General features: G+C 43.8%; 1 protein-coding gene across 1 annotated transcript; it reads left to right on the top strand.

The window, feature by feature from the left end:
• Positions 1-145: 145 nt before the first annotated feature.
• Positions 146-23347, top strand: LOC147429992 (putative E3 ubiquitin-protein ligase XBOS34). Its single transcript, XM_086496179.1, has 9 exons — positions 146-288; positions 641-754; positions 995-1109; positions 1196-1276; positions 21470-21558; positions 21727-21818; positions 21922-22003; positions 22123-22225; positions 22308-23347. Exons 2-9 carry the CDS (start codon positions 653-655, stop codon positions 23072-23074), a joined length of 1431 nt encoding a protein of 476 aa, XP_086352305.1. The 5' UTR covers positions 146-288; positions 641-652; the 3' UTR covers positions 23075-23347.
• Positions 23348-25996: the final 2649 nt, after the last annotated feature.

The raw sequence follows: 25996 nt of genomic DNA, 5'->3' as shown, positions 1-25996 counted from the left end.
TTCATACCCACCAAGAAAGACTAGTTGAATGCACCTTGTGGATCTTTACTTTAGTCCTAGATAATTGATACCATAAACATTCATTCCCGTCAATCAAGTCGTTTAATAGCATCTTTTAAAGATTCCTGTAAAAAGAATTTTCAAAATTGGGTACACTTGCCCTTCGTCAAGTAAAATATTTCCTCAACTTCGCCGTGCGCGATCGCTGGGACACCCGCACGAACACAGCTTGCCGTGCGATCGCTGCCAAAGAGCACTCCTTTCTCTCGCGCAACACCTCTTAGCCAGGTTGGTTCTCTGAAACAGAGTGGTCCTTAATCAACAATTTCTATCGAGATTCATGGAAATGCCTTTACATTGACTAGCCCCGCCGACAGGAGTTGTATGCAATAGAGGCTCATGTCAGCAATTCATCTGATGTGCATTTTCCTTGCCTTGATTGTGACCATTTGTCTACTTGCCCTTAAAGTAGATGAATGAAGATCTCTGGCAGTAGATTGCCCACTCTGGGCATTCAATGCTCTTTGACACCTATTATCTATACCTTGTCTTAGATTGTATACCATGTTTAGATGCTGAATTGTGCAGAATTGAGCTTGACATTTGATTGAAAAGACCTGCGCTGTGAATTCCTTTGCAGGAGAAACGTCACATGGGTGCTGGCCAGTCCAAGGATGAGCTTCTTTACCAAGAAGTGCAGAATGGAAACCATGATGCTGTGAAGGCCCTTCGTCGGAGTGGAGCGTCCTTAGAAGTAATACCTCTATTTTGAATCTTTGACATTTTATATTCTGTTTTCAATATATTCTCCCTGAGCTCAATTTGCTTGCAACCAAGCATGGTAAAACTTCTGCCCAGTTTAGTGTCCTCGGCTTCATCTATTGTGTGGGCATTCTACAATGCATGTTTGTTACATTGTTTTTTGATCTTATCAAGTTTTGGTGCTAAACATCCATGCACTTTGGTACAAATTCTGATGTTCTTTGCAACCCAGTGGATCGACAAGGAAGGACGATCTCCTCTCATTTTAGCGTGCACTCGGGGCGAGCTGCTAGACATGGCTATCACACTGTTGAACCTTGGGGCCAACATCGATGTATACCGTCCAGGTTTTGTTTTATTGGCTGTGAGTTGTTACCACATCTGCCTTCTGCTTCTATGTTTGAATGTTAATGTTTCAACATAAATACTGTAGGAACACATAGAGGAACACCGTTACACCATGCTGCAAAGAGGGGCCTTGAAAAAACCGTCACTCTATTGCTCTCACGAGGAGGTTAGTTATTTCTTCTTATTTATGTTTGAGTAAGTTAAATTTTTTAGTATTAGATTTCTTTTGCTTATGGGGCTAGTTGTATAAGACAAGGACGTTTTTCAAATGTGCAATGATAAGAGTAGGTTTCTTCTGCGTGAAAATAAGGACGTTTTTCAAATGTGGAATGATAACAGTAGGTTTCTTCTGGTTGAAAATATGTAAGATAGCAATTGTTTGAGTAAGGCAATTAGGACCCCTACATAACCTTCCTGACATAAATGATTGTACAAGGCGCCATTGGGCAATCGGCGGTGTTAGTAGTCATAGTTTACCTTCCATGTGCTTTCCCTTCTACCTACAGGCTTTCTCATCACGTGCATTGGCCCTTGGTTGAGGGTTTGCCCCCGTACATTGCCAAACACGAATCATAGGCACACTTAGGGGTTGCATGGGCATTTGTGAAGTATTTTGAGTGATTCTCTCGTATGTCGTGCTAGATTTCTGACTTGGGGTGCCCAAGTCTGTAACAGTGGTATCAGAGCTTCAGGCGTGTGCTTTTCTCAAAGCATACCGGTCCTACCAAAGAGTAGATAGAGCACTTGGGCACTTTGGAAATTATGTATTGAAGAATCTTCATGTCCCGACCCCGGACTTATTAGCCACTCCCACGCTTGCTTCATCACGCATCAGACGTGCTCCTGTCTTCATCGCTCTGTCTTACAGGGCATAAACCATCAAAAACCCAAGAGTACACATGGGTTTTCACAGAGAATCTGACAGAGATAACATCTCTCGGAGAGCAGGCAAAGAAAAGTTGAAATCCGGTGCGGCAATTGAAGAATAGAATGAAGAATAGGACAAATTTTCGGTAGGGAAGTTTGGTAGAAGACCTTAAAAAATCTCTTCAACGGTTGAGAATTTGGATATGCGACAGAAGGCAAAGTTGATCCTCTCAACAAGCTCTACGTGTTGACACAAACAGATCTTATATCCAACAACTGTGGAAAATTAGGGTTTTTGCATAAATTTTAGTATGTGTGGAATTAATGTTTTTGGAAGCTCTTGTTATCTGTGTGCAGATAACTACTAGGAGCGAGGAACATGCATATGAAAGCATTTGGAAGCATGGAACCGGCCATCGACTCTTTTGCAATGAGGTGAACCATTTGCTTGAAATTTTGCCTGTTTTCCATATGAAATCGAGGATGACATGGCAAGGAATTTGCATCTGAAAGCAATCGGGAGCAACGGTAGTTCAGGAATGAATCCGTCAATTCAAGATAAAAATTATGAATTTTGTTTTTAAATGATAATTCATGAAATGATGAATGATGAAATAAGATTTTAGTACATCAAGATTCCCTTACGAATGAGATGATTGGATACTGTGGTGAGCGCATCAAGAGTTCCTGCGGGATGAGATAGCTATACAAGAATCTAGGTGTATTAAGACTTCTGGACGGATGAGATGACTAGACTCAATGATTGAAACATTGTGTTCAATATGACCTAAGTGTGTGAATGAAGAACTTTGAAATAGGAATTTCCAAAGATGATTTTGATTAATGTATGTAATTAATTTTTTTGGAAGAACTTGCTATTTGTGAATAGATAACAGGTGAAATCAAGAATGAGATGATGACGAATCGTAGCAATGACAGCTCCAGAATGAACCCGATCACGATCATGAATCTTGAATGATGCTGATGAATGATTGAATGAAACTGTGGTGAGTGCATCAAGAGTTCCCAAGGGATGAGATAGCCACACAGCGAAAAGATGACTAGTACTGAATGATTGAAACACTTTGTGTTTGATTGATGAATTGGAATTCCCAAAAATGATTACTCACACATGTGATTGTGTTTGAGTGCAAGATTAAAAGATAGAATAATTGATGAAATGACTGCAGCATTTCGGTCTTGAGAAATCTATGGACATGATTGCAATAAGGACTAGTTAATCCGACATCAGTGAGGTCTCTGATGTGGATCTAGATGCGATTGCTAGATACGTTGCCAGGAATCATGGTCCTAGATTAGAATGGATTCTATGTGATGTGGTCTGAAGGTGATGTGACTGTCGTCTTTGTACAAGTGCTGGATTGTGTTGTCTAGTGCATCGATACTTAAGAGTCAGTGTCTATTGAACTGGTTTATGGATAGTGTCTGATTTTGCAGGTGTAATCGAGGATGGTTACAATTCTTTCAAGAAGGGGGTATGTCACAAAGTGCTGACGTGGCGTGACCACCCGAGATCGGAACTGATGACGTGGGCTGTTGTACGGAAGCCCCGAAATTTGCGTTGACATGTTGATGTGGCAGACAATACGGATTTTCGCGTTTTGCGTTAGTAGTTGCTGACGTGGCAGACTGTACAGATTTCCGCTGTCACAAACGGGAGCGCATAGCAATATAAAATATACTCGGATAAATAAAATTTATCACTTAATATTGAAGCCAGAGGATATAGAGAGAAATAGATATATAGAGAGAGAGAGAGAGAGAGGGAGAGAGATAAAGTGAGAAGATCGACACAGTATTGGGGACCAGAAGATGGGCTGGTCCCCCCCCCCGTATCTTTATTACTGAGGAGAAGTCTATACAAGCACTTGAACCAAACGTATTACCACGAATAAGACTTGATGGTTCCCGGAAGCCTCAGCTTCCGATTCCTAGGGCAAAACCCTATTCCAAGGAACTTCCGTTCCTTATTCCAAATCCTTGAGAATCAAGGTCCTCGCCTCTGGATCTCACCTTCCAGACTCAGGGCATGACCTCTCTTTTCCAACTCCGTTTCCAGAGTCCTCTTCCCGCAGAACAACTCTGCTTTCCCGGACACGAAGTCCTTACTTGGGAATCCCAACTTCCGGATCACAACTTGAGAGACTACCTCTCTCCGATCCGTGGATCTACTTCCCAAACTCGGGTACAAAACCCCTGGGCTGATCTGGCTCTAGTTCCTCAGAGCGCTTTTCTCCTGCAGAGGCTCATACCTTCCTCTGCTCCTACTCCCTCACTAAGAGGAAGTACACCTGCAAACAAATACTCAGAGTTCATAACATGAAAATCGTTACCTTCAAAGTCTCGACGCTCGAAACGCAACTCCGTTCTCGAAAAGCAATTCCCCAGAAGAGATCTCTCCATAGAAAATCCTCTCTTCCAATCCTACACACAAAAGAGGTGTGTTCTGCGGTTCCTTCTCATAAATCAGCCCCGTCTACAACGTTTAGGGGCTGAAATCAGAGAAAAACAGCAGCTTGTCGCGATGGAAACACGCTCCGTAGGCACTTCTTCGCTAGGGAACTCGCGCACTGGGTCTTGGCGACATCTGGTACACTTGGGGCAGCCATGGGCATCACCTGCAACGTCTTCTTTACGACTGAAATTTGCAATAGCATCTCCTCCTTGCAAAGATTAGTCCTCCTCTCTGAGTAAGGGCATGTGATGCTTTTATAGCTCCTAGCCACGGGCACGAATAGCTGCTCGCGTAGAGATCGCGGCCTTTTTTTTTTTTTTTTTTTTAATAAAAAATTTTTGTTTTTCTTTTTCGCTGCTCTGCCAAAAAAAGAGAGAGAGAGAGAAAACGCTGGCTGATCTGTTGCCTTATTTATCAGATGGCTGCCCACTTATTAAGTGGGCGGTCGGTCACCTTTAAAAATGGTATAAATCTGTCCAAAAACTCAATAAAACCTTATAAGTTAAAAACAATGCTTTCACAGCACTTCCCAGGCGTCCCTGGATGCAATCACATGCACAGTTGCAATGCAGACATAGACTTCCTCGCGAGAAAGCATCTGCTTTCCCGAAAGGCAATCCTGCTTTCTCAAAAAGCATGTGTTTTTCCACAAAGTTTCCTCTGAACCCATCTTCATTCAAGTGCTTGGTTTTTCCCTGTGCACAATTCTAACACAGTTCGGAATTTCCTCTCGACTATGGATATTCACTTTCCAATGCACCCGTTGTCACAAAGTGATGACGTGGCGGACAGCAGAAACCCTAAAATTCCTGCAAACCCTAAAAACTGCCAGAAACCCTAACTGCTGGTTGAAACCCTAATTTCTGGCGCCAGTGCCACGTGGCAGGGTTGTACGGATTTTCCGAAAATTGTGCCGCAATTTGCGCTGGCAGCTTTTGGGCGTTGCTTTTTGCATGAAAGAGAGAACTTGTTTTTTTTTTTAAATTGAGACTCTCTCTAAGAGAGAGAACTGATGCTTTTGATTTTGAAAGCTTTTGGGGCTCTGCTTTTGGGCATCCCTTGTAACCTTTAAATTAGTGGTGAGGGCCTCACTTCTCAGAGCATCTGGACGCAGAGTCTGAGAGTGAAACCCTAACCGCTCTCTTGTACTTTGATGATTGATTAATATAAAAAGAAATACCGAAAGGGGCGCCAGTCTTTGGGGCCAATATCTCTAGGCACGGAACTCCGCTGGGCCAGTGCAAATCTATTGTGATCTGTGAATTGTTTTGAAGTGGTTATTTGATGCTGTCGCAATTGATTCTTGACTTGGAGTGTCCAAGTCTGTTACAGTGGTATCAGAGCACGGCCGATTTCTCTTCTACGGGAAATCCGATCCCCGAATTTTTTTCCGCGGCACCTATGGCTTCAGGCAATGATCAGTCGACTCCCTCTGCATCTGGAGATGCGGGCTGGGATCACAACGAAGATTCAGACAGAGTATGGCCTGCCTCGGCCTACTCAGGCGGAGCAAAGAGAGATGGAGCGTCGTCAATTGATTGGCGATGCAACAAAGATGATGCTCAATTTTGCCAAGGACCCGAAGATGGCAAATATATGAACCAGACCTCTTTGGAAGAGGTACAGAGGGAGTGGCAGAGAACCACAACACCACTCCCGAAACCCGCTCTCAAGAAACCTTCTGCCTCCAAGAAATATACGGAGAAGGAACTGGAGAACGTGGTTGATGCACGGATTGCTTAGCTTTTCGACGTGCAAAAGAAAGGCAAAAAGCACGGCAAAAAGCAGAACAAAGGTACTGACTTCCCGGGATATTTGGGTCGTCAGTCGACATTCGACAAGGCAAAGAAACAGAAGAAGCGTGTTCGATTTGAAGGAGTACCCAGTTCTTCTAGCTCCTCGGATTCGAGCGAAGAAGACAGAAAAAGCAAAAAGCGAAGCAAGAAACAAAGCTTCGGAAAGGGCAAGAAAAAAGGCAAAGAAGGCTACATCTCGCCCAGAGACTGACAGTTCTACTCAGGACTCGTCTACAGACAGCTCAGATTCCGATGACGGAAACTTTTATGCGAACAAGAAGAATTTTTTTTACAAAGCCAACCAGTATGACTTTCTCGAAGATGAAAGCAAGAAAGTCCGAGAGTTTAAGGAAGGTGGCCACTCGATCAAGTTTGATACTTTTCAGGATACTCACATGCTTCGAAGGCTTTGTCTTTTATACAGCAGTTTGACATCGCTTTCGCGGGAGGACGCTATTCAGAGCACTCCAAGATTCGGAGAGCTGCCTCTTACTTTAAGGGGAATGCTCGTACTTGGTGGTCCACGCTTCTATTAAGCAAGACTGTGCCAGTTACATGGCTGAAATTCAAGAGGCTTTTTGTTTCTTCTTGGTTGACTCCAGAGTTTGAGCGAGATATACGAGCTGCTTGGAACCATCTCCGGATGACCAAGAGCGATACAGTGAATTCTTATTGTGAAAGATTCTGGAGCTCTTTTCTACCCGCCTCTTCATTCAAGAAGATCTCGTTCAGAGAACAGATTGAACGGTTTACCTTGGGTCTACCTACAGAGATCCGAGATCATTGATTGGAACAGAAGTCAGCTTCTATTCAGGAGTTGATGAGTCATGCGTAGCGGGGCTTTGCCATTCACTCTGGCAGTCTAACCTACCCCACAGATGAGGCCATGACACAACGAGCCGAACAGACTTATGGGAATGAAAGTAGAAAGAAAAAAGAGCAACCCAGAGTAAAATGATGAACGACCCAAGCTTACTCCTGAGGAGAGAGCTCGCTTCATCAGAGAGGGGAAGTGCTTTGGATGCGGGGAACACGGACATATCTCGCGAAGTGCTCTAAAAAGGCACAGAAAGAACAGAATGATAAGAACGACGACAGGCCTCAGAGTTCGAGAGCAGTTGAGGAACGTGGCAGAAAAGGCAGATAGAAAAGTAGAACTGGTACCACATAGCGTGGGACCTGCACCGAATCTAATGATGAAAGTACAAACTTTGTCGCTTTTGGGGCAAAGTGAAGGATCAGGAAGCTCTTTTGAAGGAGCCAAGGCCAACTTCTTTTCACTTGGAATTGGCGGCTTGATTTGGAATTATGCCCGACAGACTGACGCCACAGGCGGAGGTAGTTCGACTGGCACCCGGATGGGATTTGCCATTACACCAAGCATTGGCAAACTTCGTTTGCAATGACAGGGGTGTTCAGGGCACGCGAGTGACGTTCTACTCGGGATCCCTTGGTACCACAAGAACTACGCCGTGGTTGACTACCGGGCCGAGAAAGCGACTTTGATAAATGAAGGGCTTAAAGATTGTACTTGATGAACTTCAGTTTTCTTACTCATTCTTTTGAGAGAACTGAACGATGGACAAAGGTTGAATAAGTTTTGACCTGAAGAAAAGAACGCCAAGATTTTTCTCCACACTCATGCCGATTGCTTTTCAGAGGGCCTGAAGATCAATGATCAAACCATTGATCTGATATCTAGAAGCACGCCACCGAATCGGCCACCTTATCGTGTGAGCCGAGTACAGAATGAAAAGATTATGAACCAAGTGAAAGACCTCTTGGAAAAGGGTCTTGTCCAGCCTAGTACTTCACCGTATTGCTCTCCAGTGTTGTTGGTTTTGAAGAAAGACGGATCTTGGAGAATGTACATCGATTATAGCACTCTCAACGAAATCACCATCAAGAACAGATTTTCGATTCCTAGGATCGATGATATACTCGACAGGTTACAGGGATTCTCGTGCTTTAGCAGGATTGACTTGAAGAGTGGATATCATCAGATCAGGATAGCGCCAGGAGATGTCTACAAGACAGCTTTTCGGACGACTTTTGGGTTATTTGAGTTTCTGGTGATGCCTTTTGGCTTAACCAATGCTCCTGCGACATTTAACCGAATGATGGACAGGATCTTTTTTTCGAGAGTACAGGCTATTTGTTGGCACTTTCTTTGACGACATCATTGTTTTCTCCAAGAATGAGGCAGAACACAGAGATCATCTGCTTCAAGTCTTTCAGGCATTACGAGATCACACGTTAGTGATTAATGCAAAAAGAAAAGTGAATTTTTCCTACCAGAGATACACTTTTTTGGGACACATTGTGTCAGCAACAGCAGGAGTGCAAATGGACCCGGCCAAGATAGAGACTATCCGTGATTGGCCCGATTTGAGGAATGTCCATGAAGTTAGAAGCTTCTTGGGACTGTACAGGCGGTTCATAGAAAGTTTGTAGAGGTTGCTTCCCCTTTGCATACCTTGACACAGAAAGGAGTACCTTTTCGTGGGGACCCATTGAGGTGACTGCCTTTCGGACATTGAAAGAGAAATTGACTACAGGACCAGAGCTGACTTTGCCGGACTTGCAGAAGTCATTTGAAGTATTTTGTGATGCTTGTGGTTGTAGTCTGGGTGCGGTCTTGATGCAAGAAGGCCATGTCATAGCTTACGAGAGCCGTTTGTTCTCTAGGCCGGAGATGACAGCACAGATCTATGAGAAAGAGCTTTTGGCGGTTATCCATGCTCTTACTCAGTGGCGGCAGTACCTACTCGGAGCGGATTTTCCTGTCTTTACAGACCATCAGAGTTTGCGCTACTTCTTGTCCTAGAAGCAGCTTTCGAAAAAGCAGATGCGGTGGGCGAACATCTTGTCACAGTTCCACTTCCAGATTGTCCATGTGCAGGGACAGAAGAATGTGGTGGCAGAAGCTTTGTCTCGGAAACCGTTGGTTATGGCTATTTCCGCGATACATCATAGGAGCTTCGAGGATATGGTCGATCAGTATGCCACAGATACAGATTTTGCAGATATTTTCACACGGATACGGGATGGGGAGACAGTAGCTGGATACTCCCTTCGGGAAGGCTACTTGATGAAAAAGACTATGTTGTGCGTTACACGCCCGTTGAGGGAAAAGGTTATGACTGAATGCCACTGTCCACCTTTTACAGGTCACCGCGGCATTGCTACCACCATGAAGGGGGTAGAGAAATACTTCTTTGGGCCGAGACTCAAAAAGGATGTGGAAGAGTTTGTGCGCAGTTGCTTGGTATGCCAGAAGGTCAAGTTTGACAGGCATAAGGCACATGGATTGTTACAGCCTTTACCCGTACCCACCCACCCCTGGGAAAGTATTGCAATGGATTTCATTTTTGATCTCCCGAGAACACAGAATGATCACAATGATTTTCCGATTACATGGCACGTCTGAGACGATTGTCTCCGACAGAGACCCCAGATTTATGAGTTGGTTTTGGAAGGCAATTTGGGAGAACATTGGCACGCAGTTGCAGTTCTCGTCATCGTTCCACTTGCAGACTGACGGGCAATTTGAGATTGCCAATTCAGTGATTTTAGATTTATTGAAGTCTTGTATCTCGGATCAGAAGACTCAATGGAAAAAGAACTTACCTTTGGTGGAATTTGCCTACAATAACACGATACACTCTTCGACGGGGAAGACGCCATGTGAGATTGTTGAAAGTGTTGCGAAGGTTCCATCCTTCCTGAGCATGAAGATTATATATTTGAAGCGGATGAATATTCGCGAGATTTGGATACGGCTTTTGCCAAGGTTCGCGAGACTTTGCAGGAGTCTCAAGAACGATAAAAAAAGGCAGCGGATCGCCATCGTCGCGACTTGAAACTGAAGGAGGATGATTGGGTGCTCTTACTTTTGAGAAGGCACGCCTAAGAAAGAAAAAGGGAAAGGAGAGGCTTTTTCCAAAGCTTAGTATGCGATACTACGGACCTTTCCAGATCACTGACAAGATAAATGATGTCTCCTTCCGATTGGAACTGCTAGATACTTGGAGGATTCATAATGCATTGCATGTGAGTCTCTTGAACCTTGTTAAGGGTGATGTGCCTGATGATGGGGAGCCTGATGAGCAACCCGCAGTGGAAGAAAACGAGGAGATCCTTGTTCCTAAACAGATTTTGGCACATAACGATACGAAGAAAGGTAAAGTCCGAAGGCGGTTCTTGGTTTAGTTCAAGAACTTTCCTGCATTTGATGCGAAGTGGATGGAGGAGGAGGACCTAGCAGATACTCCTCGGATTGTGAAACTTTACCTCGATGTTTTGGTTTAGCATAGTCTACTCCAAATAGAACCCAGAAATTCAGCTTGGACGGAGATCTGGTGCAGTGGGATGCACAAGAGGGGAGTCACTCCGCTCCCTTGTCAACAGATGCCTCGATTTTGATACTAAAGTCACTGTTGTCTCTTTGAGCTTCAGGGATACTGAGAGCTGACAGTATTCTGCTGGATGACTTTATGAAATGGAATTCCTTATTATGATACTGATTTGTTCTTGACTTCTTGTGAGTGCAGGAACTGATAGCCGAAATGACTGCAGCATTTTGGTCTGATTGATCTCGAATAGACATGGTTGCAATAGGGGTTAGTCAATCGGACATCGATGAGGTCCCGATTGGACCTAGATGTGATTGCTAGCTACATTGCCAATAAATCATGGTCTAAGATCTGAATGAATGTTGAATGTCATGTGATGTCCTGTGATGTCGTGTGATGTGACTGTCGATTTTGTACATGTGCTAGATGTGTGTTCCTAGTACGTAGGTACTAACAGTCAGTGTCTGCTAAGACGGTTTATGGCTTTTGTCGGTTTTGCAGGCGTAATCGTGGTCGATTACAATGTTTTCAAGAGGGGGGTATGTCACAAAGTGATGACGTGGCGGACAGCAAAAACCCTAAAATTCCTGCAAACCCTAAAAACTGCCAGAAACCCTAATTCACAGCAAACCCTAACTGCTGGAAACCCTAACTGCTGGTTGAAATCCTAATTTTTGGCGCCAGTGCCACGTGGCAGGGTTGTACGGATTTTTCGGAAATTGCGCCGACAGCTTTTGGGCGTTGCGTTTTGCATGAAAGAGAGAACTTGTTTTTTTTTTAAAATTTTTTAAAAAAAGAGACTCTCTAAGAGAGAGAATTGATGCTTTTGATTTTGAAAGCTTTTGGGGCTCTGCTTTTGGGCATCCCTTGTAACCTTTAAATTAGTGGTGAGGGCCTCACTTCTCAGAGCATCTGGACGCAGAGTCTGAGAGTGAAACCCTAACCGCTCTCTTGTACTTTGATGATTGATTAATGTAAAAAGAAATACCGAAAGGGGCGCCAGTCTTTGGGGCCAATATCTCTAGGCACGGAACTCCGCCGGGCCAGTGCAAATCTATTGTGATCTGTGAATTGTTTTGAAGTGGTTATTTGGTGCTGTCGCAATTGATTCTTGACTTGGAGTGTCCAAGTCTGTTACACCCATCACCCACCTTGTGACGCATCAGGAATACCCATCACCTAGTCCTTGCCTACCGAACTTACGGTACAATCTCCTTCACAATGCTCTATGTCACCCATCCTATGACGCATCAGAGATGTCCGTTCCCGGATGGTCGAATACTTCTTTCCGATGCTCCCTGTCACCCATCCGATGTGACGCATCAGAAGTACCCGTTCCTGGTGGCCTTACAGATATTCCCGTTCTCAGTGTTCCCATCATTACTTTAAATGATGCACTAGGAATACTCTGTACTCGGATGTCTCCAGTGAGAAAAGCCCTCTCACTTAAAATTCCAATAATTCATTTAGAATTATTTTTCCTTGGTTTTCCAAGCGAGAAAACCCTCTCACTTATAAATCCAATAATTCATTTAGAATTATTTTTTTGTAAGATAAAGCCAATTTAGCAACATCCCTCTCACTTATAAACAATTGTCCTCAACTGTAGAGGTCCAACTGAACTGCCGGGGAAAATTCCAAATCTTGCTCAATGGTGAGTTGAGCTGGTCCTTTCTCAAAAGAGAACTTAAAAATTAAATTAAACAGAAATTCAATAATTCAATACTTACCTTACCGGTTCATGTCCTTCCTCTAGTACCTCGAGTATATCCTTCACCAATCATGAAACTTATGAGCCATGTAAGAACTTGTCGTTCGCGTCTTTCCGAGAATCTGTTAACTCAATTCCACCTTCTCAATCCCGAGAAGAATCATCCTCCTAAAAATCAATTTAGGTCTATGTCCTTGTGCATAACCTTGCGCTATTAGTCCTGAGGATATTAAACCTCTTCTGTCCTCCCGCATAGGGCATGTCGAGAGCATTAAGCTCATGTGAATCTTCCTATGGCAGAACAAGTGTGTCATCTTACCAAAGTAAGTTCTTATTCCGGGCCTTTGCTTTGGGTAGGCCAATTGTTCTGATCCAAAGTTTCCTTATCTAAGACTCTGTTAACTTGATTCTGTCTTCTCAAATTCGAGAAGAATGATCTTCCTAGAAATCAATCTAGGTATTTGTCCTTGCGTATAATCCTACTCTGTTAGTCCAGAGGGTATTAAACCTCTTGTGTCCTCCCACATAGGGAATGCCCAAGTCATAGAGCATTAAGTTCGATGTCTTTCTTCCACAATTTGCGATCACCTTAAAGAAGGTTCTTGTTCCAGGCCGTCGCTCAACGTAGGCGGACGGTTCCAGTCCGAAGATTCCTTGTGGACGACAGCACTTCCTTCCAATCGTTTCCTCTTGCGAGTTATTACCACCAGCTGTGATTTCCCGACGCCCATTAGCGTCTCTTCCTTACAAAATCATAAAAAATGATTCACCTTGCGAGCATCAATGACGATTTGCAAAACCTCAGGCAGATAGGATTCTAGCCATAGCATTTTCTGAACGTACGTTCAAACCCAGTTCACAATAGAGCGAACCCTCTTTGATTCTCAGGGATATTCTCCTGTTTGTAATTCTTACCATTTTGAAATGGTTGGCGAATTATATTCTTACGAACAAAATAGTTCAAATTTATTCCAGCAGCGTGTAAATGCTACTTGACCTGCTCATGGAGAAACATATACCGCAACCAAAAGTTGCTACTATAATGGTAAAAGCACATAGCGTACTCAATGATCAACGATCATCAGAAAACCTCTTCTCCGTAGAGAAACTCAAATTCCTTCTACCAAACATATCTCAAATATAGATTCTCGTGTCGGAATATTCTTGCGTGGAAAAAGGCGCTCAAGAGAGTATAACAAACTCTCGTCCAGTTCCTTGGCATAGGTCTGCATCTTCGTGTGTTATCCATGTACTCAAAAGTGTACATAATTCTTAAGCTGTGTTAAAGTTTCGGTGAACTTGGGAAATTACCTTCCCTTCGTAAGATCCTTAGAGCGAAGACGCTCAACTTGATGATCACTTGGCTCGATCTTAGAGCAAAACCCGCTCATCAAATAATCTAGGATTTTAATCCTTAGATTCCTCAACAACAGGCCGTAGTCGTCGCTTGTTCCTTCCCTCCTAAAGAGAGTGTTCATTCACTTGTGCAAAAAGCACTACCATATCTTCCCTTACCGTGTAGGGGGTGTGGGCTCTGATACCACTGTCACAAACGAGAGCGCATAGCAATATAAAATATACTCGGATAAATAAAATTTATCTCTTAATATTGAAGCCAGAGGATATATATATATATATATATATAGAGAGAGAGAGAGAGAGAGAGAGAGAGAGAGAGGGAGAGAGATAAAGTGAGAAGATCGACACAGTACTGGGACCAGAAGATGGGCTGGTCCCCCCCCCGTAATAGTATTTTTATTACTGAGGAGAAGTCTATACAAGCACTTGAACCGAACGTATTACCACGTTCGTTCTAGAATAAGACTTGATGGTTCCCAGAAGCCTCCGCTTCCGATTCCTAGGGCAAAACCCTATTCCAAGGAACTTTCGTTCCTTATTCCAAATCCTTGAGAATCTTACCTTCCAGACTCAGGGCATGACATCCCTACAACTCTCTTTTCCAACTCCGTTTCCAGAGTCCTCTTCCCGCAGAACAACTCTGCTTTCCCGGACACGAAGTCCTTACTTGGGAATCCCAACTTCCGGATCACAACTTGAGAGACTACCTCTCTCCGATCCGTGGATCTACTTCCCAAACTCGGGTACAAAACCCCTGGGCTGATCTGGCTCTAGTTCCTCAGAGCGCTTTTCTCCTGCAGAGGCTCATACCTTCCTCTGCTCCTACTCCCTCACTAAGAGGAAGTACACCTGCAAACAAATACTCAGAGTTCATAACATGAAAATCGTTACCTTCAAAGTCTCGACGCTCGAAACGCAACTCCGTTCTCGAAAAGCAATTCCCCAGAAGAGATCTCTCCATAGAAAATCCTCTCTTCCAATCCTACACACAAAAGAGGTGTGTTCTGCGGTTCCTTCTCATAAATCAGCCCCGTCTACAACGTTTAGGGGCTGAAATCAGAGAAAAACAGCAGCTTGTCGCGATGGAAACACGCTCCGTAGGCACTTCTTCGCGAGGGAACTCGCGCACTGGGTCTTGGCGACATCTGGTACACTTGGGGCAGCCATGGGCATCACCTGCAACGTCTTCTTTACGACTGAAATTTGCAATAGCATCTCCTCCTTGCAAAGATTGGTCCTCCTCTCTGAGTAAGGGCATGTGATGCTTTTATAGCTCCTAGCCACGGGCACGAATAGCTGCTCGCGTAGAGATCGCGGCCGTTTTTTTTTTTTTTTTTTTTTCGTTTTTCTTTTTCGCTTCTCTTCTTGAAAAAGAGAGAGAGAGAAAACGTTGGTTGATCTGTTGCCTTATTTATCAGATGGTTGCCCACTTATGAAGTGGGCGGTCGGTCACCTTTAAGAATGGTATGAATCTGTCCAAAAACTCAATAAAACCTTATAAGTTAAAAACAATGCTTTCACAACACTTCCCAGGCGTCCCTGGATGCAATCACATGCACAGTTGCAATGCAAACATAGACTTCCTCGCGAGAAAGCATCTGCTTTCCCGAAAGGCAATCCCGCTTTCTCAAAAAGCATGTGTTTTTCCTCAAAGTTTCCTCTGAACCCATCTTCATTCAAGTGCTTGCTTTTTCCCTGTGCACAACTAACACAGTTCGGAATTTCCTCCCGACTATGGATATTCCCTTTCCAATGCACCCGTCACCCACCTTGTGACGCATCAGGAATACCCATCACCTAGTCCTTTCCTACCGAACTTACGGTACAATCTCCTTCACAATGCTCTATGTCACCCATCCTATGACGCATCAGAGATGTCCGTTCCCGGATGGTCGGATACTTCTTTCCGATGCTCCCTGTCACCCATCCGATGTGACGCATCAGAAGTACCCGTTCTTGGCGGCCTTACAGATATTCCCGTTCTCAGTGTTCCCGTCATTACTTTAAATGATGCACTAGGAATACTCTGTACTCGGATGTCTCCAGTGAGAAAAGCCCTCTCACTTAAAATTCCAATAATTCATTTAGAATTATTTTTCCTTGGTTTTCCAAGCGAGAAAACCCTCTCACTTATAAATCCAATAATTCATTTAGAATTATTTTTTGGTAAGATAACGCCAATTTAGCAACATCCGCCGTATGTGTTGGCTGCTTTTTGCACAGTTTTTAGAGTTTAGATGCTTTTGAGTTATTGCTTTTGAACTGAATGCTTTTGGGCCATCCCTTTAAGAATAAGTAAGATCCCTGGGGTCTCACTCTGCAGAGCATCTGGGCGTGGAGTTTGAGAGCAGAGGTCCCGCGGGTGTTGTACTTTGCTCAAGCATTAATATAAAACGAAATACCGAAAGGGGCGCCAGGTTTTGGGGCCAATACCTGGGCATGGAGCTACGCCAGGGCGTGTCGACTTCAATTATTAAAGTGTGATAAAGTTGTAAAGTATTTTAAGTGATTCTTGTGTGTCATGCTAGATTTCCGACTTGGGGTGCCCAAGTCTGTGACATAAAATCGAAGGGCGAGTCAGTCCCACTTGTATCGGCTTGTGCCATTTCCAGATTAATGAAATCGAGTGTGTTTGTTTACTTGATCTTCTTAAATGAGATAGATGACAAGAAAATGTCAAATTTGTCCGACCTTGAGAAAGATCGACAGGGAGTTTTGCAAGCTCAAGCTGACTGTTTCTCCGAAGGCTTACTAGGATAGTTACCTCCTCAACGTCTTGAAGATCACACGATTGATTTGATTTTGGATAGTACGAACCGGCCACGTTATAGCGTAAGCAGAGCCCAAAATGAAGAGATTATGAACCAAGTGAAAAAATTATTGGAAAAAGGATTGATCCAACCCAATACATGTGTAACAAACTTGGACACTCCAAAGTCAAGATTCAACCGCAACTCAGCAAAGATTCACTCCAAAACAGTTCACAGTTTACAATTGATTCGACACGGCCCGGCGGAGTTCCGTGCCTAGAGATATTGGCCCCAAAGACTGGCGCCCCTTTCAGTATTTCTTTTTGTATTAATCTGCAACTCAAAGTACAAGGAGTGGGAGGGTTCTCACTCTCAGACTCTGCGTCCAAATGCTCTGCATAGTGGGAGCCCTGCCCATCTATTTATTGATTTACAAGGGATGCCAAAACCAAGGCCCCAAAAGCTGCCATATTTTAAAAGCATTAAAAATAAAGCAACTATTCAAAAGCTCTCTCTCTCTCTCTCTCTCTCTCTCTCTCTCTCTCTCTCTCTCTCTCTCTCTCTCTCTCTCTCTCTCTCTCGCATTGCGTAGGCTTTTCCTTGCTTTTCCCGGGGCAAAACTGAGAATCCGTATAACTGCCGCTTTTCCGTACGCTCAGCCACGTCAGTATCTGCTTTTTCTCCTTGATTTTGTGCCGCAATTCACGGGTCCGTACACTGCTGCCACGTCAGCACTGCAATGCGTTTTACGGGATTCTGCAGCCAGCCGGGGTGTAAGTGTGTGTGTATCCGGGCTGCCACGTCATTGGTTTGTGACATACACCCCCCTTGAAAGTATTGTAATCGCCCTCGATTACGCTTGCAAAACAGACATAAGCTGTAAACTGTTGTAAGGTGCAGGGGAATGAATGTTGTATTTTCTCAAGAATAGTGATCTTTATTGCTCAAGGTTCCTTTTAGTTCTTTAGGGAAAGAGAGAGCTTTCCGTCTTGTAGAGTGTTGTGGTCACGAACAAAGTGAGTGGATTGTGCGTGCAAGTGAATGAGACTGAGAGAAGGAGAGAGAAGAGATACGACACCCGAGAGGTTGTAAAACCCTCCTCCCAAGGCCCCACTCTCGTCGGCGAGAGTGGTCTATTCTTTGATTGCACAAAGGTGTACAATGCGTATGCAATGGACTATGCAACTTGGTCTATGCCGACGACGACGACGACGACGACGATGGCTGAAATCTGAGATCTTCTAGTTGCTGAATTTCGGGACTGTTTCGGTGGCTGAAAATGACTGTTTGGCTGCGTTTTCTTGGCTGAAAAATGAGGTTTCTTAGGGCTGAAAACTGATGGTCTTTACGGGCTGAATCTGCTACACTTTAGGTGAATAATGCCGGTCTTAATTTGCTGCTGAAATCCAAAAACGCCAGGGGCTGCCCCGTTCATTAAACACATGCAAACAATGAGGTCGAATCTTTTCTGTGTGATCGAAATCAATCAACTGTGGCAAATCACAATGGAAATGCCCATGCTTGGTGCTCATACAATCATGTGCTCGTTCAGAAACTGTGTCATGCCAAGGAAGAGACATGGAATGTGACTTCCTGACATACGAACTTTTCAACTTTTCATGCACAATCCGCATACATTCGTGCTCATCCATGAGAGAAACGCGCTCAACATACACTATGTCATACCTAGGAAAAGGGATCACATAACGATGCTGACTAAAATACAGGAAACCTTCACAAATGAAACACTCGAACAATGCGTGCGTATCAATCATGCAAACACATAGCACTTCCTGTGATGGTTCTTTGGACCAAGGCTCAAGAGCCAAGATCGGTTCGTCCTGAATGATCGAATCGTCCTGTGGGGGTTCTTTGGACCTCTACTCGAAAGCCAAGATCGGATCTTCGTGATTGATCAAATCTACAACGAGGTTAGCTTCTCTAGGAAAAGCATCCACTAACACATCATCCTTGTGAACAATCACATCATCTTCATGCAATTCATCATGTTTGTCTTTTCCATCCAAATCATCATACAATCATTATCATTCAAATCCTCATGCTTCTCATAATCATGCAAATCCTGTGTGTCATGCTGTGGAGAAAAAGAGACTGAGAGAGTCTCCTTATCTCGAATCTCTTGCATCGGTGCCCGCATTGGAGACAAGAGTCGCAAGAACTCTTGCATGTGTCGGTCGCACTGTTCTTGTCTTGTCTTTCTTGCTGCTTCTCTTTCTACTTCTCTTGCCTTTCTTTCTGCTTCTCTTTCTGCTTCTTCTTCTGCGTGTCTGCGTTTCATTTCTGCCATTCTTTCCTTAAACATCTGCTTTAACTCCTCCATAGGAGTTAGTGCAATCTTTGTCGTAGATAGGGAAGGGTCGGAAAAACCTCCTGGTGGGGAGAATCCTTCGTCGCCTCTCTCATGCTCATCACCTAAATGCAAAGTATCCATGCCGCTTCGGGTGACGACCATGCACTATGATCTTGGGGTCTTAAGCTTGCGAGGAACTTGGGTTCTTGAGGGTCTTGAGGTTCTTGAGGTCCTTGATTCGTGAGAATCTTGGCTTCTTGAGGTTCTTGAGTCTTGAGGGTCTTGGGTTCTTGGGGTTCGTGAGGTTTTCTTTGCTTGCAAATCGCGTTGGAGAAGGATCTTCTCTTCACCCGAGTTCTACTCCTTTCTGCGGGCGCACCCCTTGGTGGCCTTGCGCTCACACCAAAGTTGCTTTTTCCCACCTCATGTCGATTGGCTGGCCGCTAAGTGCACGGTCCGCTCTTAATGAGTGAAAAGAGACGCAAGGGGAGGCTGGACAAGCCCTTCTTTCTTGGGATTCCTATCACTCTTCAACAAAACACGATTAGGAATCGCCACGCCCAAGTAAACTTGGGTTCGTGCGATCGCAACAAGCAAAAAAAATTCTTGTGATTCTTGTGGTTCTTGTGGTTGAGTAATGCAGAACACTTCCAAAGCTCTGATACCAATGTAAGGTGCAGCGGAATGAATGTTGTATTTTCTCAAGATTAGTGATCTTTATTGCTCAAGGTTCCTTTTAGTTCTTTAGGGAAAGAGAGAGCTTTCCGTCTTGTAAAGTGCTGTGGTCACGAACAAAGTGAGTGGATTGTGCGTGCAAGTGAATGAAACTGAGAGAAGGAGAGAGAAGAGATACGACACCCGAGAGGTTGTAAAACCCTCCTCCCAAGGCCCCACTCTCGTCGGCGAGAGTGGTCTATTCTTTGATTGCACAAAGGTGTACAATGCGCATGCAATGGACTATGCAACTTGGTCTATGCCGATGACGACGGTGACGACGACGACGATGGCTGAAATCTGAGATCTTCTAGTTGCTGAATTTCGGGACTGTTTCGGTGGCTGAAAATGACTGTTTTGGCTGCGTTTTCTTGGCTGAAAAATGAGGTTTCTTAGGGCTGAAAACTGATGGTCTTTACGGGCTGAATCTGCTACACTTTAGGTGAATAATGCCGGTCTCAATTTGCTGCTGAAATCCAAAAACGCCAGGGGCTGAAATTGGTCCTTCTGTTGCCGGGGTTCTGCAAATGCAAAAACGCTAGGCTAATCTGCTGTGTCGTGATGACGCCGGGGCTGATCTGCTGTGCACAAATCGCCAAGGCTGATCTGATGCAAAAACGCTAGGTCTTCTGTGGAGAAAACACCAGAGTAGTCGCGGGGGTTGGTCTTGCTGAGAAGTTGCCTGTTGAGCAAGGTGCTCCTGCTGCCTCTTCTACCAGAAAGTGTGAACTTTGGTTTGCTTATATATTAACTTAGCAAAATTGTCCTACCTACTTTTGTTGGAAAGTCACTTAAAAATAATAAGTGAAAATCCCAATAAATAGGAAAATAGGCTAAATGCACTGGAAAATTCCCCTCACTGATGCTAATGGATTCTGATGGGAATTCCGATGATCATGCTGTGTGCAACCGGAGGATATGCATCTATGCTAAGTGATTGGGCATGCACGGTCTACGAATGGACTCACAAAAGTGCCAGATCACTGCTAATCTAACTTGATCGGACTGCCTGAACCCTGCTGTGGTGTAGCTTGTCCCGGACACATAGGGTTGGGATGTGTCACGTGACAACTGTCTTAGCAGACACTGACTGTTAGTACCGACACACTAGGAACGCACATCTAGCACATGTACCAATCGATAGTCACATCAGAGGACATCAAAGTGATGATGTGGCATGACCTAAAGGACAAACTCCGGACAGAGAGGGGTCAGAGACCTATGGAAAGATGTAGAGAAGTGCTACCAACTTGCAAAGCCTAGCCGAGAGACTTGAAAATAAAGACCAAGGATTTTAAAGTTGTTCCAACTTATGGGCTCTTGTCCGATAGGGCCTAAAGGGACACTAGAAGATTAAAATAAAGCGGGAACCCCCAAATCGCGTGGAGATGCTAACGTGGGAGCGCTGTACGGATTTTCCACAAATCATGTTGGTTGTTGATGTGGCACCTGTTCGGATTTCCGCGATTTGCGCTGGCTGCTGGAGCGCTGACTTTTGGGAACCAAATGCTTTTAGACTTGAAGCTTTTCATGTATACTGACTTTGGAAGGCCCATGGCCTATAAATAAAGTGCCAGTTGCTTAGCCTTAGGCAGATACGCTTGAGAGCATTGATGAGGATCCTCGGACATTGTACTTTGTGAAGCATTAATAATACAAAAATACCAAAAGGGGTGCCAGTCTTTGGGGCCAATCTCTCTAGGTGCGGAACTACGCCGTGCTGTGTCGTCTCTCTCTCAGTTTTGTTCAGTTCGTTTAGTTTGCTCACGTGTGTTGTGGCAGATTCCCGACTTGGGAGTGTCCAAGTCTGTTACAAGCGCCCCCCCGGTTATTGTGTTAGTGTGATGAAGGGTTTTGTATTACGTTTTATTATGTGCTGCTAAACCAATACTGGATGCATCACCATATGACCATAAAGTATGTAGGATTGGGGTTCAATTGTTCCAAAGTTTGCATCAAGTTATTTTTCTTTAGGTCATAAAAAATAAAGCCCTGTGTCTGTTTTGATCTTTGATTTCAGCCAACCCAATGGTCATCAATGATGCTGGTTTAACTCCACTCCAGATGGCAAGGAGCAGGGGCCATGTCTCTGTTGTGCGCATCTTAGAGGTAGCCACTTTTTCTGTAATTAGGTTCTTCTGAAAGACACCTTTTGTTTGCAAGAATGTCTGCTTTAGAGGCATCAACATTGTGCCTCTGTAGCAGACGGCCTGCTAATTTTGCACAAACTCTACATATTCTATCCTGTTTTTGATGCTTTTGCCTATATCATGACAGGAGCACTTGTGCCTCTTCAGTGGAATGATACGAGAAATCTCAGGTTTAGGTATTTTGGAGACTATAGCACCTAATCTGGTCACAAAGAAAGTGTAAGGAACTTTGAAAAGCATATCTCAGATGTGGATTATCGAAGCTTTCTCCTAGGTGAGAAACAAGGAAGGCATTGTTTGATGTTCACCTATGCTTCTGCAGTTGGGTGGTGGTGCTTCCCATAGAGTCTGTATCATCAAGGAGGCCTCCTACATTTGAGCTTGCTGTGTATCAATCAATCAAGGTTTGTCCTACTCAGTTGCATCCTATAATGTAATTTGGAATAACCAGCAGCCATACATGCAACTTTGCTATGCTCTTACATCGTTCTTAGTGGTTTTTACTTCTTTTTCGATATGCAAGGTGCCACAGCCAAGGACGGTTATTATACTCTCTAAAGCAGAGATAGAAGAGCCTAAGTTTAACATTCCAGATCCTGTGCTGTACATAACAGACAAAACCAATAGTAATTTTTCTTGATTTTGGATGCTTGAATATGCAATTAAGCTGGGGCAGCAAATTAATACGTTTCTTTTTGTATTGGCCAGAAACAAAGTACAAGTTTCTTTCTGAGAATGAAGGGGATAAGGCTCGATTAGAGAAGCTCTACAAAGCATGCAAGGGAATCCCACAAACCTCTTCAGCAAATGGCTCTTTTGCTAATCCATCAGGTGGACGACAGGATACTAGCACTGCTCCGCTCAGACAGCCGGTGCTGCAGTCTCTATCTGCTGATGCATCCAGGCCTGCAAACCAATCAGGGGAGGGATCACCTGAGAGTTTCAGTGGGTGGGGTGCACAAGATGAAGGCTTGAAGGGGTGGGGACCATCAACAAGCGGTGGAAAATCAACAGAGAAGCAAACATCAAAGACAAGTGGTGGAAAATCAACAGAGAAACAAACATCAAAGACAAAAGGAGGTGAAGGATGGGATGCGGAACCAAGTTCTTATAGTGGTTGGGGTCCTGGCGAGGCCGGACCAAGTGCAGTACACAGTAGTCCTGTTAATCAACCAGCTGTTGAAGCATCTTATGCCCGACCATCGGCACCTCCCCTGCCAGAGGATTCCTTTGACTACCCCTCCTTGAATGAGAGTGCGAACGCTGCCCATGCTACGGATACTAACATAGCAACTGATGAGAAGTCAGCTGGGACGTGTGTGATCTGCTGGGATGCTCCTGCGGAAGGCGCATGTGTACCTTGTGGGCACTTAGCAGGGTGCATGGAATGCTTGTCTGAGGTGAAAGCTAAGAATTGGGGCTGCCCTGTTTGTAGAGTACAAATACAGCAGATAGTGAAAGTTTATGCAGTGTGATTTTGTTTCAAAGTATAGGATGGATAGCTTGTGGGGTAGAGATCACAGTGCAGGGATTTAATGGAGAAGTATTGTGTATATGGACCATGATTCTTATACATGTGAAATTGGCATGAGTGTATGTAGATAGCAAATTCTTCCGTGTATTGTAATTTCTAGGCGGGACGGTCCACAGGAAATGAGTTTCGGTTGCTGATGAGTTTATGGCTTAACTCTTTGCTGGAAAATGGAGGGCATGAGGGCAAACTCAGTAATAATGATGAGTTTGAGCGACACGAGTTTTACTCTCAAGTAGCTAGGTTTTGTATAGAAGGGGTAAGTATCCCAAGAATTTGAAAAGTAAGCATCACGACGCTATTGAGGGCAGGGAAGCTATCTTGAATCAATCTTCTTTATTTGTACTGGTGATTAAGCTATGGATCAGAGTGCTGCTCGTGGCAAGTCTGAGCGCCAGATTCTCCGAAGTAGGACTGAAATAACGACCTACTCAGATTTGGGAAAAGACGGGTTCAACTGAGCCTAGAACTTGTTCACAATGGGGAAAATCCTTATCCCATTGTTTATGAGAAGGAAAAAGAAAATAGAACTTCTGAATTTCCAAATTTTAGGGTTATGCTTTTCAAGTTTATTTGTTAAAATCCCTCCAAAAATATGGTAATTTCCCTCTCTTATCATTTAGGGAAAGTGAGTATATCTAACGTCTTCTATGTGACCTATACGAAAATGTTCCCTTAAACTTAAACTCGCAGTCATCCATGCAAGTATATTTGCACTATGTGACTTAGTTGTGTGATGTGTTTGTTGCACATCCATATGCAACTTTCAGCAGAGTGAGTTGCAACTTCAAACTTGCTTAGCTAAGACCATCAGAGAACCATGCTTTCTAAGAACTTGACGTGGTTGGTGGTCTATCTAGATTAGGTTTGGAAACAAAGAAATGCAAAGCTTTAGAGGCTGCTTCAGCTGTGTTTCTCCTTTTGAAGAGCAATTAGGTGGACCGGTGGTAGTGATGATTTTTGTGTTACATGGTGGTGGTGCTAGTTATGGTGAGTGATTGTGTTTACTTGCAAAGAGAGTTTGCAGATGAATTCAGCCTTATTTTGGTAAGTTTTTGGCTTACAGTAGGCCTTGGTAAAGCATGGGCTCTTGGGAGCAATTGTGGATTGTTAGATAAAGCTTGTTGATTAGTGCCACGTGGCAAGTTAATGATGGCAATCAGGTTTTGGACATGCATTTTAATCTTTTTTGGGTATTTTTGTTTGTATATGGATGTCTCTCTTCAAAGAATACACTAAATTGAATAAAAAAATGTTTTTTTTTTTTAATTGAAGAGCTAGAGTGCGTGTAAAAAATTAGCGTTGGATGGCAATCCATTTTCTTGTAAGAGGATTAACTAAGCATCACATTATCTATCTGTAAGTCAATGTGAGTTGACATTTGTTTTTCTAATTATGTAAAGAGGGCATTGAGTAGGTCCCTACCATTTCAAAAAAAGGGAAATTCTTTCAAAACATGTAAAGTGAAGACTTTTAAAGTTAGATCACTTCACTAGGGAAATGAAAAGGATAGAGTGAAAAATTAAAGGTAGGTCCTTTAATGTGGAAAGGGAAATAAAAGGGCTAGAGTATTTCAAAATGCCAAAAGTCCTTTCACTCCTTACATAGCTTTCGTATAAAATGTTGTGGACTTTTTGGTAAGTGGCAAAAGGATAGATCTTTCGACACTTGGGAGCCCCACTAGCAGTTAACATAACGTACAAATAAAGATTCCAATGGGTTTTAGACAAAGTAAAGGGCAAGATGCGAAGGTGGAAGTATGTATTACTTCCCTTTTCAAGCAAGATTAATGTTATTAATTCGTTTATGCTCCCATATATTGCCTTCACTAGGCCAATCCTAAAGATGGCCGAGTGCAACTGAAAATAATTTTTGAAATTAATAAAAAGATTCTTGTGGAAAAAGAACACTAAGGATTTGTTGCCCTAGCATTGGGCTAAGTGGGAGTTGGCCGCTAGGTAAGTGGAGCAAGGAGGCATCGGGATACTTAGCCCTATTATTCATGCAAAAGCCCAATGTGCCAAGTTTGTGGTATCAATTGCCAAGTAGGACCAAGCATGGGCTATTATGACGAAGGATATGATGGACAAAACTAAGCTTGTCTCCCAAGGAGGGCAATGGGAAGGGTTAGAAGCTCATGACAAATTACTCCTTGTGACTAGGTGGCTCAATAGGGGAGCTGGTGAGTAAGTGCAACAAAGCAATGGAGGCCTTGGAATGGGGAGAGGTTACCAGATATTTCCAAAATTCCATAACAAACTAGTCCACTTGGCTTTTCAAAGTAGGTATCGCACCCATATTGGAGAGAAAAAGCCAAAAAAGCGAACAACAAAGGTCTTTGACGGTTGGCCCATTTCTGGGATGGCAACCGTAAGAGTTGGAAAGAAGAAACTGGCTACCAAGTACCACTTTAATGACATCAAACAGCTTTTGGTGAACATGATTATAGAAGGCTTGGAAAAGCATGTGATGCCTATTTGCAAATCGAACCTTGAGTGCAAAGCTTGGAGATGGCCCAATTGTAGGCATTTTGGTATCCCACATACCGAAGAGTATATACCACACTTTAATGCTCAAGATTGATGGGTTCTCTCCCCTTAACAAATAATGGGGCTTGCAATGGCCGGAAGCAAAATGGGCTATGGTTACAAATAACATCTAGAACCCACATTGGCCATATTTGATAAAGAGATTCTTGTGGAAGGTGTTATGGAGGGCTCTACCGACAAAAGTAAGGTCATGGCCACTCGAATAGATGTTCGGGGTGTAAAAAGGCAAGTGAGGACCTCTCTCACTTATTCGGGGGATGCCCGACAATTTGTAGCCTAACAAGATAGGGTTCTACAAGAACGATCTTTCCTTTGGA

This window comes from Adiantum capillus-veneris, chromosome 22, assembly GCF_014529385.1.
Source record: "Adiantum capillus-veneris isolate H3 chromosome 22, ASM1452938v2, whole genome shotgun sequence".
Lineage (NCBI taxonomy): Eukaryota > Viridiplantae > Streptophyta > Polypodiopsida > Polypodiales > Pteridaceae > Adiantum > Adiantum capillus-veneris.
The sequence above is the reverse complement of the archived record's forward strand: the minus strand, read 5'-3'. Positions and strand labels throughout refer to the sequence as shown.